The sequence below is a fragment of the Momordica charantia genome (assembly GCF_013281855.1).
Source record: "Momordica charantia cultivar OHB3-1 chromosome 10 unlocalized genomic scaffold, Mcharantia_2.0 BLBB01000010.1, whole genome shotgun sequence".
Taxonomy (NCBI): domain Eukaryota; kingdom Viridiplantae; phylum Streptophyta; class Magnoliopsida; order Cucurbitales; family Cucurbitaceae; genus Momordica; species Momordica charantia.
This window is the reverse complement of record NW_028275158.1, coordinates 3,180,779-3,206,870: the sequence shown is the minus strand read 5'-3', so window position 1 is coordinate 3,206,870 and position 26,092 is coordinate 3,180,779. Positions and strand designations below refer to the sequence as shown.

General features: G+C 35.5%; 5 protein-coding genes and 1 non-coding gene across 8 annotated transcripts; 3 read left to right on the top strand and 3 right to left on the bottom strand.

Moving 5' to 3' along the window:
- Positions 1-1,024: 1,024 nt before the first annotated feature.
- LOC111017620 (protein ALP1-like) lies at positions 1,025-4,600 on the top strand. Its single transcript, XM_088118538.1, has 2 exons — positions 1,025-2,727; positions 4,102-4,600. The coding sequence occupies exon 1, from the start codon at positions 1,303-1,305 to the stop codon at positions 2,602-2,604; it is 1,302 nt and encodes a 433-aa protein (XP_087974664.1). The 5' UTR covers positions 1,025-1,302; the 3' UTR covers positions 2,605-2,727; positions 4,102-4,600.
- Positions 4,601-6,167: 1,567 nt separating this feature from the next.
- On the top strand, positions 6,168-7,772 carry LOC111017629 (caffeoyl-CoA O-methyltransferase 5). The gene is made up of 5 exons (XM_022293444.2): positions 6,168-6,332; positions 6,716-6,795; positions 6,874-7,018; positions 7,108-7,239; positions 7,322-7,772. Exons 1-5 carry the CDS (start codon positions 6,246-6,248, stop codon positions 7,613-7,615), a joined length of 738 nt encoding a protein of 245 aa, XP_022149136.1. The 5' UTR covers positions 6,168-6,245; the 3' UTR covers positions 7,616-7,772.
- Positions 7,773-9,294: 1,522 nt separating this feature from the next.
- LOC111017623 (small ribosomal subunit protein uS9) lies at positions 9,295-10,000 on the bottom strand. Its single transcript, XM_022293437.2, has one exon. It carries the CDS (start codon positions 9,929-9,931, stop codon positions 9,497-9,499), a length of 435 nt encoding a protein of 144 aa, XP_022149129.1. The 5' UTR covers positions 9,932-10,000; the 3' UTR covers positions 9,295-9,496.
- Positions 10,001-11,550: 1,550 nt separating this feature from the next.
- On the bottom strand, positions 11,551-16,597 carry LOC111017639 (polyadenylate-binding protein 8). Of its 2 annotated transcripts, XM_022293458.2 has the most exons (10): positions 16,444-16,597; positions 15,863-16,292; positions 14,394-14,512; positions 13,648-14,304; positions 13,475-13,552; positions 13,264-13,353; positions 12,959-13,096; positions 12,564-12,737; positions 12,274-12,477; positions 11,551-12,097 (listed from the first exon to the last, which is right to left on the bottom strand). In XM_022293458.2, the coding sequence occupies exons 2-10, from the start codon at positions 16,110-16,112 to the stop codon at positions 11,843-11,845; spliced, it is 1,965 nt and encodes a 654-aa protein (XP_022149150.1). In that variant the 5' UTR covers positions 16,113-16,292; positions 16,444-16,597; the 3' UTR covers positions 11,551-11,842. The 2 variants fall into 2 exon arrangements, with proteins under 2 accessions (XP_022149150.1, XP_087974898.1); XM_088118772.1 differs by lacking the exons at positions 15,863-16,292; positions 16,444-16,597 and adding an exon at positions 15,687-15,820.
- On the bottom strand, positions 14,628-14,729 carry LOC148208406 (U6 spliceosomal RNA). Its single transcript, XR_015788632.1, has one exon. It is a non-coding gene; the product is annotated as a U6 spliceosomal RNA (small nuclear RNA).
- A 3,916-nt stretch (positions 16,598-20,513) lies between the features above and the next one.
- Positions 20,514-24,814, top strand: LOC111017640 (CBS domain-containing protein CBSX1, chloroplastic). 2 transcript variants are annotated; one of them, XM_022293459.2, is made up of 8 exons: positions 20,519-20,999; positions 21,537-21,624; positions 21,705-21,769; positions 22,155-22,203; positions 22,970-23,022; positions 23,650-23,765; positions 24,218-24,275; positions 24,389-24,814. In XM_022293459.2, exons 1-8 carry the CDS (start codon positions 20,778-20,780, stop codon positions 24,461-24,463), a joined length of 726 nt encoding a protein of 241 aa, XP_022149151.1. In that variant the 5' UTR covers positions 20,519-20,777; the 3' UTR covers positions 24,464-24,814. The 2 variants fall into 2 exon arrangements, with proteins under 2 accessions (XP_087974900.1, XP_022149151.1); XM_088118774.1 differs by lacking the exon at positions 24,218-24,275 and having other exon boundaries at positions 20,514-20,999.
- Positions 24,815-26,092: the final 1,278 nt, after the last annotated feature.

The window sequence follows — 26,092 nt, the reverse complement described above, 5'->3', positions numbered from 1 at the left end:
AATTTTGGGGAGGGGAACTTATAAGAGAAATAGATGGCCATAACAAAACGGTAAACATATAGAGTAGTAATGATCTCACCCCACATGTTGTACTAAAAAAAAATATAGAGCAGTAGTGATATAAATATTTTGAGAAATTTAACACAAAAGAAAATAATAGAATTTTTACGATCATAAATACTAATTAACGAAACCAATTACAAAAACTATATTTTAGAAGGTTTTTTTTCTTATTAAATTATGAGTTTAGCTCTTTAGCTTTCAAAATCGTGTCTAAGTCCATAAATTTAAAAAAAAAAAAAGTTTATGGATTTCCTAAATTTGTAAAGGTTAAAAAGTAAGACTTATTAGATGTTTTTTTAGGACATTAGAATTTTGCCAACGTTTATAGGTTTTTCCTGTAAAAAATTGTATCTTAGAATCGAGTTTTTTTTTCTTTTCAGAACATAAATAAAAATATTGTTTTATCATTATTGAATTTATGAGGTGTTGGGGTCACACAATCCTATTTTTTCTTTTAAAGAGTAGGAAACAAGAACATTATCAAACTAGTCGATATTAACTATGTTGGAGGCGAATTATCACCCGTCACGTGTCAACATCAGAGACCCTCAACTACCACGATGATTAGAAGATCCAAATGAAAAGATTCATGTGGACAAGTCCAAACAGCTCTAAAGTAGAATCCGAGACAAGTCATTATATCTTATCTTTCGACTTACCTTTGTCAGATCTTGAAAAGCACCTGACAAGCATAAACGCAATAAACATGTTCTCCAACAAGGCGCATCAACTCTTGGACAGTTGAAGAGTTATCAAGAACTTACCTCTATAAATAGAGATTCCGACTTTCATCTAAATTACGTGAAACTATGCTCTAAAAAAAGATTCGATTGTATATTGACTAGAGTATTGAAATGCTAATTTTACTTTGCAAATCCTACATACATCCGTAATAAAAATTGGAACTTCAAAACCGAGTTTGTCATTGTCATTGTAAAGCGTAGGGATTGTTAAAATCAAATAAGGAAGATCCATAGACTTCATAGAGAGAAAAAAGAAAGCTCCAAGGGAATGGAGGGAAGCTTTGGCGGCGTTCCCGAATGAAATTGAAAGGCACGTGAACCAAGAACTGACCCTCCAGTCTCGAGCATCGTCTCGTCTCCTCAAGCAGCCAGGTGTTCCTATGGCGTAATTTCAACAAGATTCGCCTCCCATGTCCGGCGCTGACAAACAAAAACAAAAACCCATCTCGCTCGCACCTCGATTCCCAAGAGAATCGAATCCCCACTCTCCAAATACATGGATTCCCGGGAATTGGCAGCTTTAATCTCTTCTTTGATCTCCCAACTCCTCCTCCACCTCTTCCTCCTCTTCCCTTCCTCCAATCCACATTCCCTTTTGTCCAATTTCGATTCCGATTCCGATTTCTACGCAAATGCTTTCCCTCTCCTCACCCACTTCCTCTTTTCGCAGGAAATTGCTTCCTCCCTTTCATTTCTCTCGGTTTCGCGTAAGAGGAAGAGAACCCATTTGCCGGAGCAGCTCGAATTGGAGCCATCTGGTGGCGGCGGCGGCGGCGGCCGTGGACGAGTCCATTTGTTGTGGACTCGAAGGCCCGACTCGTTCAGAAATCACTTCAGAATGACCTCCTCAACTTTCGAATGGCTCTCCGGTTTGCTCGAGCCCCTTCTGGAGTGCCGCGACCCGGTTGGTTCGCCCCTCAATCTCTCCGCCGAGATTCGACTCGGCGTCGGCCTCTCTCGGCTGGCCACCGGCTGCGATTTCTCGACAATCTCCGAACAATTCGGCGTCTCGGAATCGGTAGCTCGGTTCTGTGCTAAGCAGTTATGTCGGGTTCTCTGTACCAATTTTCGCTTCTGGGTCGAATTCCCCTGCCCCAATGAGCTCGAATCTACATCCTCAGCGTTCGAAGCCCTCGCGGGGCTCCCGAATTGCTGCGGCGTGGTTGCTTGTACAAGGTTCAAGATCATTAGAAATAGCCATTTTTATGAAGATAGCATCGCTACTCAACTTGTTGTTGATTCCTCGTCACGAATCCTTAGTATTGTTGCAGGATTTCGTGGCGATAAGGACGACTCGACGGTGCTTATGTCCTCGACGCTGTTCAAAGACATTGAAGAAGGAAGGCTTCTGGATTCTCCTCCGGTTTACCTTCATGGGATGGCTGTGAATCAGTACTTTTTTGGACATGGCGAATACCCTCTGCTACCATGGTTAATGGTGCCTTTTTCAGGAGCTGTTTCAGGGTCAACTGAAGAGAGTTTCAACAAAGCCCACCGATTGATGTGCATTCCAGCTCTAAAAGCGATCGTTAGCCTGAGAAATTGGGGAGTTCTGAGCCAACCAATGCGTGAGGAGTTCAAAACTGCAGTTGCTTATATTGGGGCTTGTTCAATTCTTCATAATGCTTTGTTGATGAGGGAGGATTTTTCTGCCATGGCTGATGAATGGGAGGGCTTAGCTTCACTTGATCATGGCTCTCAGTATATTGGGGAGGGATTGAATGAGGATTCAACTGATGAGAAGGCTTCTGTTATTCAGAGGGCACTGGCTCTGAGAGCTAGAGAGCTTCATAGTTGAAATTTCATCACAAGAATCCAGTTGGTTTGGTGAAATAAGTACAGCCCATTTGAAGAGATTTCATCTCTTTGGATATTTATTGAAGGCAGCTCATCCAGCTCCATTCAACAATTACTATTGTAGGTAATTGATGATTCTTTTACAAATCAATATAGCAACACATTCTCTCCATCTTTTCTGGATGTTTTAGCTTTTTATTTATCATATCTTTTCTTTACAAAACTGGTCTCAATTTTTGAGTTTTATGTCTACACATTCTCTCCTTGTTGTTTGTTGGAGCTGGAATTGGGGTGGGTAAAGCCTTGGTATATTAGTGGATATGTCATGAGCTTAATGCAAGGAGTGAGACCCCAGTTACAAAAATTTAGTGCCTTAAATTCCCCACTTCTCCCTTCCTTATGGGACTGCAAAACCCTCTCCCTGGCTCTCTGTTTGCTGCCACTGAACAAAAAGGAAACCATTGTTTTCAAGAAAAGTCTGATAGGAGTTGTAAATCTGTAAAGTCCCGTCTGGTAACCATTTCGCGTTTAGTTTTCTGATTTTGATAATTATGCTGGTTTGCTCACAATTTCTTTAAACCATTTCTTAGAAACACAATTAAACTCTTAGTCAAATTGCAAAAACAAAAACTACTTTTTCTAAACTACGTTTTTTAGTTTTCAAATTATAGCTTATATTTTTAAAATGTTTTTAAAAAGTAGATGCAAAGCAAAGAAATGCCTAGGTAAAAGTAGTGTTTACGAGCTTAATTTTAAAAAATAGAAAACCAAAAACAAAATGGTTATCAGATGGGGCCTAAGTTAGCAGTTTAGGGGGAGACATGAAAGAACCAAGTGCTTCTTATAGTACCTTATAATGTTTATAGTAGATCTCGAAGGTGCAACCGTGTATAATTTCTTTATGGATGGTGCCACGTCCATTCAGAATCTAGATTTTGAACAACAAAGTTCTATGCAGATTTGATTGGACTGGAAGATTCCAACGTCTAATGTAGGGTTTGCCATGGGTGTATATTCATTCATATATTGTTCTTCACAGCATAAAAAATGAAGACGAATTGTGATAAATCTCTTTCTCAAAAAGCTGTCTGTGTAAGAACAAAAATGACTACTTTTTAGTCAGATTGCTGTTAGAAGTCCTTTGGCAGCTGGAAATGGCTGCTTGTTCCATGTTTGAACTTGAAGAAACCACATACTTATCTGTTTTTTCATTGGTTATAGTCCAACCTTTCTTCTGTTAGAAATACTATTGGGATAACATTAACGATATTATTAGGATATTAAGGGCATATTAGTCATTAGCTACGGTTCGTTCGAAAGTGGTTATAAGTAAAACCGGTTGGAGCCAGGAGGGGTTAGAGATAGGCAGATTCTGGAAATCGTTTGATTCTAAGAAAACATTGAGCATTTCTTGAATGCTTAGTAAAAAGCTCCTTCTATTTCCTTTGATATTATGCATTTTAGTCCCTATTTTCTTGACTGCAAATCTCAAGTTCAGGTTCCTATCAAAATCTTATGAATTGGAAGTGAAAATCGTTGTCCCGAAATCAGAAACAGGAAAAGAAATCGACTAAGCTGAGCAGCTGTTGCAGAGGATTTAAACTGTGTTATTGATTATGACACCGTCCTGTGAGTTTTGGTGTTTTAGATTCAGGATGTAGGATAAACAATGGGATAGAATTGTTGCAGTTGACTTGTCTCATTAATTTTCTTAGGAATTTGATGGAACTTCTGATTCATTTCGTTCCGATAATCGGGGCCTATAGCACCTATGGTTTGAACTTACGATCTAGGAAGCATTTCCAGAAGTTTTATTCTTGCTCAAACACGCGCACACATATCTCTTCATTGCTTTTTTTGAGAAATGTTACATTTTATAAGGTAACAAAAAGTAGCGAATCGTGTATCAAAATTATATAAAGTTGTATCGAACAGTTCTGAGTTATAGAATTTGGTTTAGATATACATTGGATATTCAGATTTGCAAAGTTCGATTAGATTTCTTGAGAATGTTGTTATAAGTTATAACAATTCATATTTGGCATATCAAAATCTTGAAGTGATATTGGAAGACAAATAGCACAATATCTCTCATTACTCCACTCGAAACCGCAATGGGAAAGAACTCAAAATTTTGATTTCAATGTCTCCATTTTGACATATCATATTATCCATCTTCAATCCCTATATAGAAAGTTTCGTATTGACGATGTGAGACTTTGTTTATTCGTGCCTTAACTATGATATGATGAAAGATCAGTGAACCTCTCTTCGAACAATTATTTACTTTTATTCCGAGCACATTATTGTATCATATGGTTGGATAAATATTAGTCAACATTTTCCTAATCTTCTAAGATTTCAACCATATAGTTGGGAAGACTTTGCGACCATTTTATTTATTTAATGCTACTTGTTGGGTTAACTATGAAGATATTAGGTATGTCCCATATTGTATACCTTGAAATTAGAGCCAACATGTGTTTATGAAAATAATTTTTGTTAAATGACCAATTTAGCCTTCAACTTTGACAACTGTCTTGTAGATCTCTAAAATTTTAACTTTGTGTCTAAATTTTCAATTATGTTTAATAGTAATCAATCTATTCTACGTTTTTTAAATTTCATTGATCTATTAGATACAAAATTAAAAGTTTAGGATTATATTAGACACAAAATTCAATTCAATTTTATGTCTCATAGATCCCTTATTTTCTTTAGTTGGATAAGTTAAAGATCTATTAAATACAAAATTAAAAATTCAGATATTTATAAAAATACTTAAAACTGAGGAATTTATTAGACACAAAATTAAAAGTTTCATAAGTCTATCGAGTGCTCCTTAAAGTTCAAAGACCTAATTATAATTTCACGTAATATTTCCCATCTATAAAAAAAAACAATTTAAATTAAAAAGTATGGAAATTTGACATAAAATCAAATTTTCTTCTTTTCCTTTTTCTATTTATTTACTGGATTAAAATCTCAATTTAGAATTAAAAAAATAATAATAAATAGTGGTGGTGGGGCCCATGAGTTTTGTCTTATACACACGTGGCAGGTGGAATTGGTAAGTCACAAATGTTTGGTGAAGGAAAAGGAACAAGGAATTGGTTCCCAAAGGCAGTTGGCCGGTTTTTGCTTTTTCTTTAAGGAAAAAAAAAATACTCGAATGAATATTTAAACAAATAATCAATTGATATATTATTTTCATTTTATGAAATCACATTATTCCATCTTAAGGTGAGTACCTCAAAAATTTGCCAAAAAAAAAAAAATCAATATTCATAATATCACAATTTTTATCCATCAAAACCAAAAATTTCGAAAATGAGGATTTCAATTTTTTTTTTCTTTTTGAAAAATAAGGAGTAAGTGAAATTGCAAGAGAAAATAGTTAACATCGACACCAAACAAACAACCATTGCATTTTAAAGCAATAATTTCCCTTTGGTTTACCAAATTTCACAAGGCAAAGTTGAAGCCTTCACCAACCACCACCCCCTTTGCCACCTTCCAACCACCGCTCTTCTTCCCTCTTATATAAACGAACCCACAACTATATGGTTTCATCTCGAACGTAAGAAGAAACTCCGACAAAGGCGAAGTGGTGAAATCGAGAAAGCGGTCTCCTTCTCTGCCATGGCAACCAATGAGCAACAAAACCAGGCAGGAAGGCACCAAGAAGTTGGCCATAAGAGTCTTTTGCAAAGTGATGCTCTTTACCAGGTAAATCATTCAATCATCATTGGAAAATTACAATGGGTAGCAAAATCTTTTATGTATTTCAAAATGTGTTACCTGTTTTTAAAAATTTTCACTTATATAAGTAATTTATCAATACTCATATTAGTAGTATATCAGACACGATATCGGTAGTGTATTAGATGTGTATATCACATGCATAAAGCACAGACACTCATATCAGTAATATATCACATATATATTGCAAGTATATCAAACACTCATATCAATAGTATATCAGATATATATCACAGTAGTCAGATATATTAGAGTATATCATTTAGACAAAATTATCATTTTAAAATTAGACCTCTATTTTTTTTAATTTAAAAAATTAACTCTCTTTCTCTCTCTTTCTTTCTCTCTAGTACATTTTAGAGACAAGTGTGTACCCAAGAGAGCCAGAAGCCATGAAGGAACTTAGAGACTTGACAGCCAAACATCCATGGTCAGTTCATTAATTTTCTTTTCTCTATGCAAAAATTGGTTTATTTTACCCTCATATTAACACTACCAAAATAAATAGGAATATAATGACAACATCAGCAGATGAAGGGCAGTTCTTGAACATGCTCTTGAAGCTGATCAACGCCAAGAACACGATGGAGATCGGCGTATACACCGGCTACTCCCTCCTTGCCACCGCTCTCGCCCTTCCCGACGACGGAAAGGTCGATAGAAACATGTTTGGCTAACCATTTACAGAGCTTCTGTTATTAGAGAGAAAAATAAAGAGTTGAAAAGAAGTTTGTAATTGCAGATACTGGCGATGGATATTAACAGAGAAAACTATGAACTTGGGCTTCCGGTGATCCAGAAGGCCGGCGTGGCCCATAAGATTGAATTCAAAGAAGGCCCAGCCCTCCCCATTCTCGACCAACTCGTCGCTGACGTAAGCTTTAGCCCTCTTTTTCTTTTTTTCTTTTTTTAAAATACGTGGATATTGAGGAATAATCGTGTGCGGTGGGGTGCAGGAGAGTAACTGTGGGACGTACGACTTCATCTTCGTGGACGCTGATAAGGACAACTACATCAACTACCACAAGAGGCTGATTGATTTGGTCAAAGTTGGGGGAGTGATCGGCTACGACAACACCCTATGGAACGGCTCCGTCGTGGCAGCACCTGATTCGCCGATGCGTAAGTACGTACGCTACTATAGGGACTTTGTGCTGGAGCTCAACAAGGCTCTCGCTTTGGACCCTAGGATCGAGATCTGTATGCTTCCGGTTGGTGATGGGATCACTCTGTGCCGTCGGATCAACTAAAACAATCTGCTGCTCAACCCATTCCCCATGGCCTGAATTTGTAATTTTTTCTGCTTTTTGATTTCCTCATAATTTCTCTTCGTCTTCTAAATTCAATGACGGAAAGAGCAAAATGAGATATTCATTGAATAAACATGATACTTTTTTGTTTTCTTTATTATTATATTTTGCTTATTTGTGGTATGCCCATGGGTAAAAAGATTCAGCTCTTTAAATTCCCAAGACAAACTAGAAAATTATTGGTTCGATACAATTTAATGGGGAACAACACCAAACTTGAGAGAGAGAGAGAGAAATTATGTTATTAAATAAAATGTTTCGATATTTTTTTGGTACATTATTATTAGAAAAATGTAATTTTAGAAAAGATAATTTTAATCCTAATTTACAAAATTTCAACATAAATATTATACATAATAAAGACCCTTCTACAAAATTTTATGGGTATATTTTTAAAATTTTGTGGGTGGAGTGTTATGTTAAAATTGCACTAAAAATAAATGAGACAAAAATAAAAATGAAGGATCCAAAATAATTATTTTAAAAAGTACCAAGATTTTGAAAGTACAAAAACTAAAATAAACAAAAGTTAAAATAACAGTGACCAAACTAGATGTTATGAAATTACAGGAACCGAAATAAACCAAATCCAAAACTACACGACCAAAATAACCTCCTTTACCAGTATGGTTGATGTAAATGTTGTTCAGATATTGTTTATTTGTAGAAAAGAAAGAAAAGAATTTCAAGCCTTGATCATAACTTTCCGAATCAAAACAGCCAAATAACCATAAAACCAAAATAGCCCCCTTTTAATACTTGGTTTGTTTCAGTTTCAGTCACCATTTAGTTTTCAATTAAAGTCTAAAACAGAATCGATCTGTGACTCTTAAATGTAAAGGAATATTCAGATTTGTGTAGTTTGGAGAAAGCCATGCTAACATTTAGATTCTAAGCTTGGTAATCCAAGGGTAGAATTACACAACTTCTTAAACTTGGTACATATTACTTTTACAAATCACAAGCTTACGAACTAAATAAAAGCTCCAAATGATCAGACTACTCTAACTATAGAATTATAAAATCAATGTTTGTTTGAGATTTACGATTTGTAATACTTAATGGAATAAAAGGTGGGTTCTACTATCATAGCACTATGGAGTTCGACGGATTAGCAAACTCAGAATAAGCAAACCTATGACTTTTTAATACTTAACTATACAAACCTGACTCATGGCTTTACACCATCTTTCAGTTTCTTCGGAGTGATGCCAGACCACAACCAAAATTAGCCCAAGTCAAAACATTCACTCATGGTTTTAAAAATAACCAACACCTATGCAATATATCATCAATTCAAGGGTCCAATTTTCAGCAACAGCAAATTCCAATGCATCAATAACCTATGTAAAACTTGCAGATACTTTAAGAAGAAAAGGAATGAAGAATTCTCATACAGTTTGCAAAACAATTGAGGGAAACTCCAAATGACAACACTTTCAGTCACCCTTTAACATCTATTTCAAAGTTCAAACCCAGAAAGGAGTTCAATAGCTAGATGATCATCTTCAACAAAAATGTATAGAATATAAATTATCATTTATCAATAACAATGGCTATTTTTCTTCATAACGACCTTCATCTAAAACAAACAGAAATGACTGGGAGATAAATTCAGATGTTCCAAAAAGCATTTTGATTGCAATTATCGTAATATCAACGGAAACTCAAGTCTTCCAAATCCAAATACTTATACTAGAGCATGAACTGAAGTTACTGAACCATAAGTTTAAGTCTCCGAAACTATGTGAACTTAGAACCCAACAAAAATAATCATTACCGACTAACGCCTCTCCGCCATAGTTCCCAAGTAGTCTTCGATCAACGATATGATTTCTGAAACCTAGCACGAGCACCACGACCACCAAACTTCTTGGGCTCACAGCGTCTAGGATCGGCAACAAGCAAAGTCCTATCATACCTGACCAGAATGTCTTTGATCTCCTTCTTGCTCTGTTCGTCGACGTACTTCTGGTAAAACGCAACAAGAGCCTTGGCGATGCTCTGGCGGATGGCGTAGATCTGCGAGGTGTGACCTCCACCCTTCACCCTGATACGCATATCGACACCGGAGAAACGGTGGCGTCCAAGGAGGAGGATGGGCTCATAGGCCTTGAAGCGCAAGATCTCTGGCTCAACCAGCTCGATTGGACAGCCATTGATCTTAATCAAACCCCTGCCGCGCTTGCAGTACGTGACGGCCACAGCCGTCTTCTTGCGTCCGAAACATTGCACCGATTCGATCGGAGCCGCCATTGTTAGGGCTTGATAGGACTACCGGAGTGAAGGGCTCGAATGTAATCAGATCGTTCAGGAGCTGGGCAAAACCTACAGAAATATATATATGTGATTGTTTTTTAGGGTTTAGGAGTTGCAAAAAGTACCCTCAATTTATCACTAAATTACGAAACCCAACCCCTCACAACGCACCGTATTGAGTTTTTGTTTGTTATTTCTTTTTTCTTTTCTTTTTAACATTTTAAGAGTTTTGAAGATTGTACCCATGGTTTAAATTAGGGAAATTTAGACTTTAGAGTAGTGTCTCAATTGGGACGCCCATTTTAAAATATGACAATGTGGTAATTTATTTGCATTCTTCGTACAAACTCAACAATATCTCCTTAAACAAAGTACTACTGAGATCCTCTCAAGTAGTCACTCATCCGTCCACTCTCGAACTCAAACGCGAGTTTGCTCTTATTCAAAGCTCCAGACACATCCGAATAGAGCACAACCACGAATTACTCCATGACTACATCTTCCCAAGCACTTCTTTGTCCGACATCTAAAGATTTCACCAATACAACTAGGTTTAAACCGGCTTTAATACCATTTGTTAAGGACAAGTGTAGCCCAAGTTATCCAACTTTTAGATTTATTGCTAGATTTTAAAAATTGGGATTTACTAGCTAGAATGGATTCTGTACTAATCATGGGACCAAAAAGATATCTATAACGAGTATTAGTCGTATAGAGTTTTGAAAATTATACCCGTGGTTTAAATTACCAATTTGAACCCTAGGATTGGTGTGATTTAGACGATTTGGTCTCATAGTTTGAAAGGTTTCGACTTGGTCCAACAAATTCTCAATGATTTGGAAAGATTTATTTAGTCAAATCTATCAAAAAGTTGTTTTTCATTTACATGGCTATGAAAGTGTTACAGGTAAGATTGAAATTAAGCACAAATCTGTCCAAAGAAGAATAAATAAGCACAAATCATAGAAATTGAATTGTATTATTAAGTTGACTTTTGTTTATTATTAATTTTCTTAAACAATATTGGTTTTTAATTAATTGATTGATTTAACTTTAAGGAAAAAATAACACTTTTTAATGAACGAATAAGCTTGATACTTAAGTGTATATATTTATAAAATGAGTTATGTGAATAAAAACTAATGGAAAGAAAACTTTAATACTGTTCTAGTTCAGTAAAGACTTTCTGCTTCACAACTTGAAAACATGAATCAAATTTAAACTAGCAATGGTTAGGATAAAGAGAATATTTTTTTACAAAAATAAAGATATAGAATCCACAATTATAAATATTGGAACTTGACTCTTCTTTGTTCCTCCCTAAAAATCAATAATAAAATAGAAAATGTCAATGGATTAAACACAATAGATCCGTAGCAATTCTCTGCTAGACTAATTAAAGCATATATCATCAACCACGTCAGAGATTTGAATCCCCACTTCCGTCCTAAAAAAAACCTATGTGCATATTTATTTACCCATAGAGAGTACAAGTTTCCAAAATTAAAGCTCTACAAAGATAATAATCCTAATTCCACCATTCACTATGAATCTAAAATCAAACCAATATTTATGCCAATCAGATATAAGGAAGAGTTCAGGGTAGGCAAAACATATATCAGAAGACAGTAGCATTACCTCAGATTAATGTCAAAAAAAGTAGACCTTCACCCTAGGGGGAAAAAAAGGAAAAAAAGAGTACCATAAAAGTAGAAAAGCTACCAAAGCCAAAAAAAAAAAAAAAAAACTAACATCCAAAATGTCAGCAATCTTCAGGAGATAAAAACCCAGTACAAACAAATGCAAGTACCGTGCCTCCACGAAAATAAACAGTCAATCGTATCTCACAACTACTACAGGTTCCATTTCATGAATCGGGGAGAGAGCTGTATGAACATATTAACCAACTCACGATACGAGGTTGTCGGTCAGCGACAGAGAGGCTAGCTGATCAGCTGCGTTGCCAGCTTGCTGCTGCTGAGCTGCTGCTGCCACATTCCTCAAGACCTCCATAGCCTCAGCTACTTTGGCCTTCAAAGCCTCTGGCGACTCGAGTAAATGTAAAACCTCGGTCTGGTCCATCTCCAGGAGCATGCCGGTTACCTTGGCTGCATTGTCGGGCTCCAACTGTTCCACAAGTGGGTAAAGATTCTCCCCCAGCATCTACATTCATTCGTGAGCAATAAAAGACTTTCAGTGACCACAACTAGCTGGCTAGATATATGCTTTGCGAGAAAATAAATTTAATTATTTATTTCCATGTTTATTTCTCTCTGAACATCTGTAGGTATTATTTAAAAAGAAACATCTGTAGGTATATAATAATAGGAAATTCTTACTGTTCTCTGCTGGTCTGGAGTAGCATTTGCTAGAGCAGAAGCCAGAGCACCTATTGGGATAGGTTGAGAGAGCGCCGCGTCCCGCATCGGCAAACCACCCATGTCATATGGAACAGAAAACATGCCTCCAGCGACACCAGGCATAGGAACATCAGGCAAACCTCTTCCTGGAGGATAGCGATAGACACGCCCTCTAGGTACCATCTATCATCCAATGCACCACCAAAAAAAGACATTAAATAACTTCAGGAAGCTGACGGAAGAAACAAGGATATATAAAAATCACCAACCTGTTGTTGCATCATTGGAACAGGCTGCTGAGATTGCTGGACAGCTCCTGCACGTCTGCCACCAGGGCGCTGGCCTTGCTGACCCTGCTGAACCATTGGAACAAAGAAATTTGGCATTGGACCTCCACCGGGCCTCATACCAGGAACAAGCTGCTGCTGATAACCAAAGCCAGGCTGACAACAATAATACCCATAAGACAAACAGAATAACAATTCAGATCTAGCTATCATAATCATATGCACACTGCACCTTTCAGAAGGCAAGACTAAAAGGATAGAGTCAAGGATGAACATGTAAAGAACTTCAATAAAATTTAATCACAGCAAGAACTGAAGGTATATACATAGAATTAAAGTGTTCGGTAAAATAAGGATGCCGTAAAAGTAGTTATTACTTGAGAGGGAATGATTGTAGGAGGAGCTTGACCATAAAACAATTGTTGTCCAAGACCTGGACCACCAGGGGGATACATTGGCATTCTAGGGGCAACTGAAGCAGCCATGGCAACTGGCCGTATTTGAGAGAACTGAGCCTATACAACATAGTCAAAGCCATTAAAAGGAAGAATAATTGACAAAAATAAAAAATAAAAAAGGAAAGAAACCAAGCCTCACTAAATAGAGCTACATGTCTTCTATGCCAAATGGTCAGTTACAATGGTAACGCTAAGTAAAGGTATGAAAACATCAGAGGAAATACCTGCAACCTGGCTCTTCTATCTTCCTTCCTCTGTGCAAGTGCTACATACAAGGGTTTGCTAACGACCATTTTGCCATTCATCTCCAAAAGCTATCAATTACATCAATGAACTATTACAATCCTTTCAAATTTTGCATCACAAATCATAGGCATGCTTACAAACATTCCTAGATAAATTAAATCATCAATAGAAAAAAGCACATTAACTCACAGCTCTAGATGCCTCTTCAGGAGTTGAGAATGCAACAAATCCAGAACCTCTGCTTATTCCATTAGGGTCACGCATGACCTAACACAAAGAATAACAATAATGATTTAGCCATGAACTGCCTACAACAAAATATAGTTTGCAAAGAGCTAAACTTGAATAGTAAAGATTCCAACCTTGCATGACGTGATAGTGCCAAATGAAGCAAACAGCTCCTTAAGCTTATCATCACCAATGCTGTCATCTAAATTTTTAATGTACAAGTTTGCCCCCTGGTACTTGTCAGCTGCCTCTTTCATAGTTTGTTCAAATCGGTGTTTCAATTCAACTTCTCTTTCAGATTTTTTCTGTGCTTTCCCAACATACCATTCCTTATCCTCAAATACCTTCCCATTAAGAGCATCAACTGCCCTAGCAGCATCGTCAACATTTTCAAAATTAACAAATCCAAAGCATTTTGATTTGCCATCAGCATCCCTCATCACCACAATACTAGTGATTGTCCCAAATTCAGAAAAAACTTTGTTTAAATCTTCTTCAGTAGTTGTCTCAGAAAGACTTTTCACAAATACATTATTAAATTTGGATTTGTCAGCAGCACCATCTCTTTCTTGTTTACGAAGAAAGGGTCCTACATAAACTTGCTTATCATTCAACAGCATACCATTCAACTTCTCAATGGCTTTCTGAGCAGAATCCTCGTTATCAAATTGCACAAAACCATAGCCTTTTGACTGACCAGAGGAATCTAAAGCCACTTTGCAAGACAGGATACTACCAAATGCAGAAAATGTATCGTGTAAAGCTTTGTGGTCAATTGCTTTGTCTAAATTCTGTAAAATTAAAAGGTAAGGTTAACTTCGGAACAAAATCACATAAACAAGAAATAAGCAAAAAGTATATATAAAGAATAAAAATATACCTTGATAAATATATTTCCAGCTCCACTTTTCCGAATGCTTGGGTCACGGTGAGAATACATAACCCTAATAGGCTTTCCATTAAGAGGGGTAAAGTTCAGCACATCCAGTGCTCTAGCAGCTGTTCAAGCAAGAGAGGACTGAATTAGGAATTTAGGAAGAAATATTTGACTTTTAGAGTTCTACACAATATTAAGATGAAGTTCCAGAGTTCTATGTGATATGAAGAAATAATGACTGTAAGATATCTTCTCTTCAAAAAAAATGTCATCCTTCAGCAGGGGCAATGCTAATCTTCTCTATATCGTTCCAATTTTATTGGATGTCCCCGAAGGAACTTCAGAAGGGGAAAAAAAGACGGTAAGATATCTTTGTTTGGATCACAACGTATGATAGTTTCAAATAAAGTTTATATTCCAATGATAAGAGAGGACAAGTAAAGTCCTAACTCTTTGTTCCAGTTCCATCGGTAAGAGGAACTTAAATAACTCAAACCACAACCAAACCATGGAATAATTTACCTACCGGTTGTCAAAAATTAAGGAAACATGCCAGAGGTGCAGAGTAATGGAAAAAAAAATGACTCGTTTTCACATGAAACATAGTGCAAATTACCCAGCTTTTGCACAGCAGAACATTTGCAATACAATAAAGGACATCATCATAAAGTTTATAATAAAATAAGCATCCACGTTTGCTATCTAAATAACACCATTGAATCAAGTTCCGGGTTTAAATTTATCTTACACCATAAATAGAGCATCCACATATAACATTAGTAGACCTACCTAAGAATGAGACTACCAATCATTAACTTAAATTACATACGCTACACAAGACTAACTTGCTTAGATGACCTGCCCATCCATCTAAATAGCATTATTTAATCGAAAAGGCCATGTTTATAAAACATATGGTGCATTCATGCATAATTAACATTCATCATTCTTCAAACAGATATACTTTGTAACGTATAAGACAACATTAGTGTTTCGAAAATCAATCATCAAAGTGTAATAAAATGACCCGCAGCATTCCCCTATCCATGGACCACGAAGGAGGCCCATGTTCCCCAATTCACCAAATAATATAACAAACAGATGTTTCACTCGTCTTCTAGAAAAAGTCCCCATCAGACAGTAAACATCATCAGATATACCTTCAATGCAACCACCCCACCTTCTATAATGACCATCTCCTTTAGTGACACTGATCTAAAGTTTGCAAATAGTTAACCACGGACACGCCCCTCCCAAGAGTTTTTTTCTTTTTCGGAATTGGGCATGCTTAATTACCTTGATATACCAATGATGGACAGGATCCACCCAAAAATTTAGAAAGCTTCTCAGCATTTTACCAGTCCAAGCAACCAACCCAAGCAGCCAAGAAATCTTCACCGCCAAAATTTAACTAAAACCAATATAGAATATTAAACACCACATAGAAGCGAAAAAAGTGAAGGCATACTGACCATCTTGTGGGTTGCTGTAGTTGACATAACCATAACCGAGAGATCGCCGGGTCGTCAAGTCTCTGCAAACCCGAACCGATACCACTTGACCCACCTGATTAAATATATCATAAAGCTGCGAATCCGTGACATTCAAGTCCAGATCTCCGACATACAAAGACGTAGTCACAAACTGATTGGCCCCACCATTCGCCGCCGGATTGATGCCCGAAATGGCATTCTGAGGTTGAGCTTGCACCTGAGCCGCCATACTCGAAATAATTTCACTTCTTTCCTAAAAGAATAAACGTCGAATAAATATATTTTTTGCCTTTTTTATCTCTCACTTCCCTCTCCTCCAGATGTTATTGAGAATCAAACCCTAAGAAGGAATCAATGAACGCCGATTCTTCAGACACTCAAAAAAGGCCAGTAGATCACAACGCACAACCTAACCGGGGAGAAAATCAAAAAACCCTTAGATATTAATCCAAAAGATAAACAACCCCCGAAGGAAAAATCTCCCTACTCCTACAACGAATATATGTTTGGAATTTTTGAAGGTGAGAATGATAATAGTGAGGGAGAGGAAGGATGAGGACCGGATAGATGATCGGAAAGGATCCGATGAGTAGCCGCCGGAGCACGAGGCGGCGCGTTACGCAGAGAGAGCGACGAGACGGAGACGGAGACGGAAAAAAAAAAGAGAGAGAGAAAACGCGAGGGTTTGGAGGGCAGATGAAACTGCACTAAAAGAAAGGGGAAGTTGGGGAAGTGGAGAGGCCTTATATATGGGGGCAGCCATGGGTAAACCCTAAAGATAAAATCTTTGGACGAAATCTCCGCCGTCCATCTCAAGCTTCTGTGGGCCCATCTGACGAGGTCAAGTCGGGAACCCGTAGGTAACTGGTAACGGTAACTTTTTTCGGTCGGTAGTGACGACGAAGAAAAGAGAATCCCAACAAAAGGAAAATATATATGTATATATATAATCTGTTATTATTATTGTTATTTTCGAAATAAATATTTAAAAGAATCTGATAAAAATGGGAAAAAAGGAGTTTTAGGGATGCGATTGTACGAATGGGCGTCAAAGGATGACCAAAATGAATATGATTTCAATAACTTTATTCCAAAACATTAATGTTATAAACTAATAATTATTGTGCTTTTATTTTATCATTTAATGTTTGAATTAATATTATGTGCTTTAAGGTTTTTTTTTATTACGACAATTGAGGTGGAGATTCAAACTTTTCAACAACATGTGGAAGTGAATATTTAAACACACAACTTTTTTTGTGGGTAATACATGACTTAATCAATTAAGTTAGACTCAAGTTGGTATTTCATATGTATATACCTTAACGAACAACTTTGCATATTATCCTTAAAAACAAAACAAAAAGTTACTTGTGATAAACTTTTGACATACATACAAAATATATGAGAATGGTATAATTGTATTGATGTTATGGTTTGTGCAATTACAATATTTGTTCAAAAAATTAGTTTTGACTTTATACTTCATAGGATAATTTGATCCCTTATGTATATTTTTGTTAGCGAGGGTTGATAAGAAATTCAAAATGAAATAACTGAAATATTAAATAGAAATTATTAGAAGAAGTTGATAAATATCATATAACAATAGACAACCACGGACCAGAACTTGTTTTATAACATTTAAATTTTCATATAGCGAAATTATAATTTATTTTAGTTCAATAATTGTGAGAGTGGAAATTGAATCATTGATTCGTATGATGATAATATGCATCTTGTTCAATAAAATACGTTCCAATTGACAATAAATGATATATAATGTGTATATGAACACGTCATGTAACATAAATAATGCATTCAAGTAACGCAACAAACATATTACCTTCCCTTAGAAAAAATAAAAGACATTATTTGATATTCCTGAATATTTTATTATTAAAAGACATATTATTTGATATTCCTGAATATTTTATATTTATTTATTTATTTGATAAACTGAATATTGATTTTTAAGACCAATAATATGCAAATGCTTAATATTATATTTTCTTAAAGAACAAAATTTCTAAAAATTCACTGTATTTAGTTCCACTTCCGTTAGATTTTTTTTAAACAAACTCGTCCAGTATTTCTCTATCATATATTTGAATATCGGAACCGTATTCCCTTTATTTAAATTACTCTTTAGTTATTTTTAGGTGTTATAAATTTGATTATTATAGATTTTCGATTAATTAAATCTTACTTACCATCTGATTTAAGATTTTTTTAATTTAATATTCTTTAAAAAAAGATTGTTTTAATTTAAGATTTTTTGTTTTAATTTTGTATTTAAAACTCAACCTCATGGCTATTTTGTATTATAGATAAATTTGTCCGAAATAAAATTATAAATTGAAAAAAAAATCAGTTGTCCAATTTTATTATATATATATATATATATATATATATATTTTTTTTTTTTTTTTTTTTTTTTAATTCCTGTGTTAGCCCCGGAATAAAAATCTCAATCACGCAACTTATCAGAAAAAGATAATAATAAATAAATCAAAATTGCCCGGTCGTCGTTCGAAATAACGTCACTTCATATAGATTTATTTTTCGTTTTCCTCATCGGATTCCTCGGTTAATTTCCTCCAATGACACAAACCCACGTGGACTTTCTGTTTGTTTGATTTTTCGTAGTTTTTCTCGACGAGGATGTAAAATATAAATAGATATCAAGATTATTATTTTTTTCAATTTAACAAACTATACATTACATTTGTCGATTTAGCTTGTCTGTGACGTCACCAACTCACTTAAAATTTATAGAAAATTCATAGAGATACAATGTTCGACGTACGTGGACAAAATTTATAATTATAATATGTTGATTTATATTCTTAATTTAAGTAGTGACCCAAAATTGGAATATAATTTTGATTTTAAACTGAGTATAATAAATGTATGAGAAGAATTTCCTAAAATTTATGGAGAAGAACGTGTCAGAAGTGTTTTGTTTTAGAAGCACGTTTAGTTAAGTAAACGTGCTATTAATGCTGAAATTTTATGAGTGAGCATGATCGATCTATGAAAGAATAAGGCCGATCTATGATAGAGAGGTGTGCGAAGGAAGACTTACACAATGAAAAGTAGATACTTCAACGTTCGGATCAGTCTTAATCTAAAGTACTATTCTCAAAACGAGCTAGTCATAGTTGCTTTTTCAATTGGAAGTAGATGATATGTAAATTGTCACGTCCCTGAAAACAAGCGCATACAAGTCTTAATATGGGTGTAACTTCATAAATCAAATAACAATACCTATATTGTCCTCCCGTTTAATCTTACAAAAAATAAATTTGCAATAAAGAGGTTCAATAGTGAAAATGGAGCCAACATGAGCTCAACGATAAAAATATATATAGAGATTTAAACTTTCGATCATTTACCTCTTAATTGAAAACTAATATATTACAAGGTTACCTATTCCGTTGGGTATGTTTAATTTTTATGGATGTATCGACATTCCATCATTTGTGGATTTGAAAAATTACAACAAAACCCAACAAATAGAAATCATAATAAATAGGAAGGAAATAACTATGTCATTTGACAACAACATGGGAAGTCAAAGAGTAAATTAAAAAGACTCCTTTTTATCTTCCTTCGATAATAATCGGACCATATGTATAGGCCCGTTGTTTTTTTTATTTAAACTAATAATAACAAGCCCAATAATAATTTAACTTGAAAATCTATAAAATCTTCCTAAATCCATTATGCATCAAAAAAAAAAAAAAAACCTAAATCCAATAATAGAAAAATCATAAATCCAACCGGTTTTAATTTAATGAATTGCCAACTTGAACATAGTTACGCATTATAGTATTTATGTCTGAATCGACTCCACAATCTCACATTTTGTACTAAAAAAAATTATGTTGAATTTAAAATCATAGATAAGAAGATAGGAGGACCCGACAGAAGTACGAATTTTGTTGTTCAGATAATCATATCGGTTATATTAAGGAATCCAATGAACAACAACGATTACTTAGGATCAGTTTGCGGGTGTGCTTCATGTCATATATATGTCCGCTTCATAAATGAAAGTCAGCCTTTCATGGGATGTCTGATGAGACCATAGTCGAACCTAAAGGGAAATAACTTTTCCTTTGCTGCAGGGTCGAGGAAAACCATTCAAGCACCGAGGACTGCAGTCAACCACTTCCCATATAGTTGGTTCTTGACAGATTATTGATTTGGAAGGAGAAAATGAAATACAAACAACCACACTGGTCGTAATAAATTGCATACGATTCGTACAAAGACTCCTAAATCCATTCCGAACCTTTTCTTCCACATCTACTCTCTCAGACTAACCTACGAATGGTTGTGAAGTCAGATCAGATACGAAGAATGAATCTATATATGTGTATGAAAGTTACTGGCCGACGGCAAAAAACTCGCTAAACTTCGTTTCCTTTTTTCAATAAGTAGAAAATCTTATAACCTAGACTAAATATTCTCTTATTTTATAATATAACTCAACTGATTCAAATATATATATAAGTTGTTTCTTTTAATCCCCAAAGAGTCGAAAACACCGACATCACACATTGTGACCTGTGAGTGCGAACCGCGTAGGTCCGCCCATTTAATTAAAGTCTCACTAAGCGTTAAATATCTCCGACCAACCAGTCGGAAATTTTCTCTCCCTTTAACCCATTTTTTCCTCGGGAAAGTGTTGCTTCCTTACACGCAACGGAAGCTAATTACAACCTAATTTTCCGATCCACTGTTCATTCTGAATCTCTCCGGTTGTAATTCTCTTCCGTTCGGTAGATCAGCCATTGATTCTTCTTCCAACTATTCTCTTCCCAGATTATTGTATTCCTTGTTTCCATCTGCCCAAATCTCTGTTACTCAACGCGCAGCCGCCAGAATGAGCTCCATATCTCTCTCCAATTCTCATGCTCTCGCGCCGGCTTATCATCATCCGCTGCCTCAATCTCAGCGCCGGCAATGGCATCGCCGGCATCTGCTCTCGTCTAATCCTCTCTCTAGGCTACACTGGCTTGGGATCTCCGACCGACAGTACTCCGCCAGACCTCCCGGGCCTCTGGTTCTAGCTTCCTCAGGTGCCGGCGTTCTCAACTCTTTTCCGGTGTGTTATTTCTTTCTCGCAGCTTTGCGCTTGCTCTAATACTTGCCGGTTTAATGTAATGTAATGAATGTGCTGTTGGTCTTTGTAATTACTTCATATATCAAATCTCTTCGCCTAATGAAGATTTGTATTGTATGTTTGTTTGTTCTATGCGAACAACTATGAAATTAACTGCAAAAAATTGCTGCCATTTTGGTTGTGAAGTAATCGAAAGATTGTACTTCTCCTTTATGATGTTCATCGAAGGAAAAGAACCAGCACCGTTTACGTTTAAGCTGAAAATTGTATAATGGAACATAAAACCAAATCAGACGCTCGAAAGTCCTGATTAACAATTATCAGCCTCGTCCGTGCATATGTACTGTTGTCTAATTGCTACATATATCATGTATGGCATTGTTGTTTATAATTTATGTTGAGGGAGGGAGAGTTTGGGGAAATAGCTTGTCAATGGCTATTTTAGACCTTCGGTTTGATATTTCTGTTTGACTGTGTGGCCATCAATATTTTGCTCTTATTTGAATTGGTGATTTCCAGCTCAGAGCTGGAACATATACGGTCGGCGATTTTATGACGAGAAAGGAGGATCTTTATGTTGTGAAACCTACGACAACAGTTGATGAAGGTGTGGTTGATTTACGGTTATATTTTAATTATTTTTATTAGAGTTGCTCATAGTTAATTAATCGGCTTTCGTGGTTACAGCATTAGAGGCACTTGTGGAAAAGAGGATAACTGGTTTTCCTGTTGTCGATGAAGATTGGAATTTGGTAGAGTTTTCCCTTGAACCTTTCCGTGCTTCTTGCAAGTATTTTCAAATTGCCAGCTTACTGTGGAAGTGAACTACCGTAGTCCAATGATATTGTTGGAGAGAGGAGGGGAGCTTCTGTTTGTTGTCACTGAGAAACATACAAAATTTCATCACATTTTTTATTTATTTTATGAGGGGTTGGGGTGTATGTCCATCTATGATTGCTACAACCTGCCTTGCTTTCATCTTGCTGGGTATCTGTGTGTGTGTGTGTGTGTGGGGGGGGGGGGGGGGGGGGGGGGGGGGGTGGGGCTGTGTATATTTATGCTATGGCACTTATTTTTTTTTAATGATTTGGTTTATGTGATCTTAGTGTCCTTACATAAATTTGCTTCCCTTGGCAGGTTGGAGTCGTCTCAGATTATGACTTATTAGCACTTGATTCCATTTCAGGTATTTTAACTTCTGATAGCACAGATCTCAACATTACTTGAGGAATTGTTCTCGCATATTTTCTGCTGAAATTGAGTTTTCTATCCTTCTTTAGTTTTGGTTAAATTACCAGTACCGGTTTTTTTCCCTCTTATTTTGATTCCTAAATTTAAATTTTGAAATGCTTCCTTCAAATTATTTTTGTTTTCTGAGAGACCAAACATTTCCCCAGTCACGTGCATCAAATTATTTAAATGAATATTTGCAACGTTAACAGGAAATAAATGCCAATTATATTTTTATAGCTGATTGACTTGGTTCATTTTCATTGAACTTTTTTTGATGCAAAGGTGGACAAGTAACCAAACTTTTGGAGCTTTGTGGTGTTATTTGATAATTTTATTTTTGTCTAGCTGAAGCTTTTCCAAAATATTTTTTGAACTTTCAGTCTAATATCGAAATAGGATAAATTGTTATAAGAAGTACTCTTTCTCGTTAGACTCTCAATGCCAAAATGCATGCTCTCACATCTTTGTATGTGCACACAGTCTCTCTATCAGGTATCATCAATAAATCCATAGTGTAGTATTTTGTCTATATTAAAATGAACATCTTTTGAGTAATAGTTGGAAACTGGGTTATGGATTCTGTAACTGTCAAGCTGATAGAAAGTTCAATGCCTCATGTTTATTAATGTTTGCTCAAAGTTCGTCATTCATTTTCTTTGTATGCTATTGTATTCCATTGCTTATCTTAATAATTTTTTCTCCCCTTCTTTGGCTATTAGGTGGTACCCAATGTGATACTAATCTATTTCCTGATGTGGATAGTTCGTGGAAAGTATGTAAGCAATGCCCTAATTATCTTTTGGATATTTTGTTGCAGATATTAGGAATGTTTACAATATGCAATGACTAAGCAAACCCAATCAATCCAACCAAACTGTTCTGGTCGGGTTTCAGTCATTTGAACCCAAATCATCAGAAAACTTATTTTTGATATATATATTTTTTTGCTCTCCAAAAATTATTGGATTAATCTTTTCAGTATTCCTCGTTATAAATTTAAATATGACTCAGAAAATCCAACCATATTACCATTTTTCTATATCTCTGATCGTGTCATTCAGTTGCTATTTTCTTTTGTAATGATCATGTAAGCAGCAGCATTTCTTTTAGAAACACCGAAATTCCACAAACATGCCACATGAAAACACATATATCTTCAAAATGATCTACTGCTACTTGATTATTGTTAATGAAAATTATTTTGAGAGTGCTCTAAAATAGAGATAGCTATGTGGTCACAGAAATTAACTCTATCATTGACATCCCTGATTAAGTAAAATTATTTGGAGAAAGAAGAGTCACATGATAATGACCATGAATTATGTGGAGCGGTGGTTCACCACCATTTGTTAGTAAAATAAAATAAGTAAAAGCAGATTTTTGCTGAATGTGGTTGCAGACATTCAATGAGATACAGAAACTGCTCAGTAAAACAAATGGTAAAGTTGTGGGTGACCTGATGACACCTGCTCCACTAGTTGTTCGTGAAACTTCAAATTTAGAAGATGCCGCAAGGTAATCTTTTGATATCTCTCTCTTCTGCATCTTATCATCTGAATCAATATAATTCATGGTTCCTTCAATCTTCTTAATTTTATAGTTTCAATTAATTAGACTTTCTTATTTCTGATTTTTGTAACTTTTAATTCTTTTAGACTTCGACTGCTGGTGCCTTCACGTTATTCTGTGACTTTGTTCAATCATCATTTGTTACGTTGATTTCTCACAACCTCTTACATAGGGGAAAGCATCATATTTTTCAGTAGTTCTTTTTATTTCAAACATCTTCACTCTGTGTACTTAAGCTATGCAAAACTTTTCCATTTTGATTTACCAGAAAACAACGTTTAAATGACACATTTTAGAGTAAAAACTGCAGAATGAACAATTTAACCACTTTTACAAAATTAACCTGTGGCTGCCAAAAGTTGAAATTATTGTTTTAACTTGGTTTTTCTAATGTTCAGATTGTTACTTGAAACAAAATATCGTCGATTGCCAGTAGTAGATGCAGATAGCAAGCTGGTAGGATTATTTCTTTTTCTCATATTTTTTTAACCTTTAAAGCGTAATTTAACTTCTCAAATCTCCTTCAATAATAGGCAACTCTCTTATTTACTTCTGTTTTAATGTTGAAGGTGGGGATCATCACTCGGGGCAATGTCGTTAGAGCTGCGTTGCAGATAAAACGTGCCGCTGAAAGATCGACATAATTCTAGAATGTCTAGGAACGTTGGCTGGTGTCGCTCTGAGGTAAACGCATGAAACACGAATGCTTAGCATTATTTGTAGATCGTGAATATAGTATCGTCTTATAGTTACACAGGATTGGACTTCTAGTTACAGTTAACAGAAGTTGTGGATTACATCCGCAAGTAACTGGAAGTTTATTGATTCTCTAGGATTATTCTTCCCCCTTTCCTAACTAAGAAATGTTGGTCTATGTCAATATTTGGGTATCCCCAACATTTCAGGTCACACTGTAAGATTTCTCTATCAAGTTTGTTGGGAACTTTTTTTTTTTTTTTAATTTTCCATGAATATAATCAGTGAGCATTTTTCTACATCTCGTCCCACTCTAGTTGACTGGTCAAGGTGGGAGTGTGATGAATTGACTTAAAAAAAGGGTACTTTTCGAGTGAAAGCACTGCTTCTAAAGTACTTTTAGGAGAAGCTCCAGTTAAGTTGTGTGTGTTTTTTCAAATGTATTCATTTTGAAACTTTGCAACTTATTCAATCATTGTGGGGGTGGGGTGACCTTGTAATTTATAATTTATCCACTCAACTAGCTGTGTTTGGTAGTTTGTTCAATCTTATTGTTTGAGTTTCAATCTTGTTTCATTTAGCATGTGGAATTAGTTTTAGAATTACAAATTTATGCAACTTGTATTTGATTTATAAGTTTAGAATTTTTGTAGAGTTTGATAGATGAATTCCACTCCTAACAACGTATTAAACTTAGGGTGACAAACTCTTATGTCAAATGTTGGTTTGAAAGTCGACTCTTGTATGTTCGGATTCTCACCTTTGTCGAAATAAAAATAATTTTAGGTATGGGAATAAATGGAGTTTTAAAATAAAGGTTATAAATTGGTCCATATACCTTGGATTTGGTTTGTTTTAGCCTACTTAACTTTGTTCTTGTATTTTTAAAAAGTGATCAATTTGATTCTTATTTACAAAATTTTAACACAAAATTTCAAATACAATGAAAACTTTTAAATAAAAATTTATGGTTATAGTTGAAAAAATTTAATGAGTGGAGTGTATGAGAACAAAATGACTAAAATGGTCACTTTTAAAAGTATGAGACGTGAATAGATGTATTGAGGGTATATATATAGTAAAATTAACAAAAGTAAAAAAAGAGTATTTAAACAAAAAATATAATGTATAGAAACAGAGGACTTATAATTGTAATAATCCCTGATTAAACGAAGGAGCTCTTCTCATTATTTTACAGAGAAAGCTTACAAGGGTATTTATACATAATTCACTCAATAACTAATAGAAGTAACAGAAATAACCAAAACAGAAAGATCAAACTGAAAGTGCTAACTAACTAAACTCTCTATTAATATTCCCCCTCAAACAAATGATCGAAAGATCATGAGTTTGGACTTCAAGAACATCAATCGATGGCCGGTGAGAGGTTTAGTCAATAAATCAGCCAGTTGTCTTTGCGTAGGTACAAAACAGAGACGAAGGTCACCACGGACAACTCGTTCTCGCACAAAGTGGAAATCAATTTCCACATGCTTTGTTCTGCCATGAAAAATCGGGTTGCGAGCGAGCTGTATAGCAGAGAGATTATCACAATGAAGAGTGGGAGGCTGGGTGCT

Bases quoted from the DNA above. Each gene is read 5' to 3' on its own strand.
- LOC111017623 (XM_022293437.2), bottom strand. From the start codon at position 9,931: ATGGCGGCTCCGATCGAATCGGTGCAATGTTTCGGACGCAAGAAGACG.
- LOC111017639 (XM_022293458.2), bottom strand. From the start codon at position 16,112: ATGGCGGCTCAGGTGCAAGCTCAACCTCAGAATGCCATTTCGGGCATC. The intron at 12,738-12,958 runs GTAATAACTACT...TATTGTTGTCAG, and splicing joins CTACAATCATTCCCTCTCAA to CCTGGCTTTGGTTATCAGCA. The intron at 12,478-12,563 runs GTTGGTGATTTT...ATTGGATGATAG, and splicing joins TTCCAATGATGCAACAACAG to ATGGTACCTAGAGGGCGTGT.
- LOC111017629 (XM_022293444.2), top strand. From the start codon at position 6,246: ATGGCAACCAATGAGCAACAAAACCAGGCAGGAAGGCACCAAGAAGTT. The intron at 7,019-7,107 runs GTCGATAGAAAC...TTGTAATTGCAG, and splicing joins CCCTTCCCGACGACGGAAAG to ATACTGGCGATGGATATTAA. The intron at 7,240-7,321 runs GTAAGCTTTAGC...GGTGGGGTGCAG, and splicing joins TCGACCAACTCGTCGCTGAC to GAGAGTAACTGTGGGACGTA.
- LOC111017620 (XM_088118538.1), top strand. From the start codon at position 1,303: ATGGATTCCCGGGAATTGGCAGCTTTAATCTCTTCTTTGATCTCCCAA.
- LOC111017640 (XM_022293459.2), top strand. From the start codon at position 20,778: ATGAGCTCCATATCTCTCTCCAATTCTCATGCTCTCGCGCCGGCTTAT. The intron at 21,000-21,536 runs GTGTGTTATTTC...GGTGATTTCCAG, and splicing joins GCGTTCTCAACTCTTTTCCG to CTCAGAGCTGGAACATATAC. The intron at 21,770-22,154 runs GTAGAGTTTTCC...TTCCCTTGGCAG, and splicing joins TCGATGAAGATTGGAATTTG to GTTGGAGTCGTCTCAGATTA.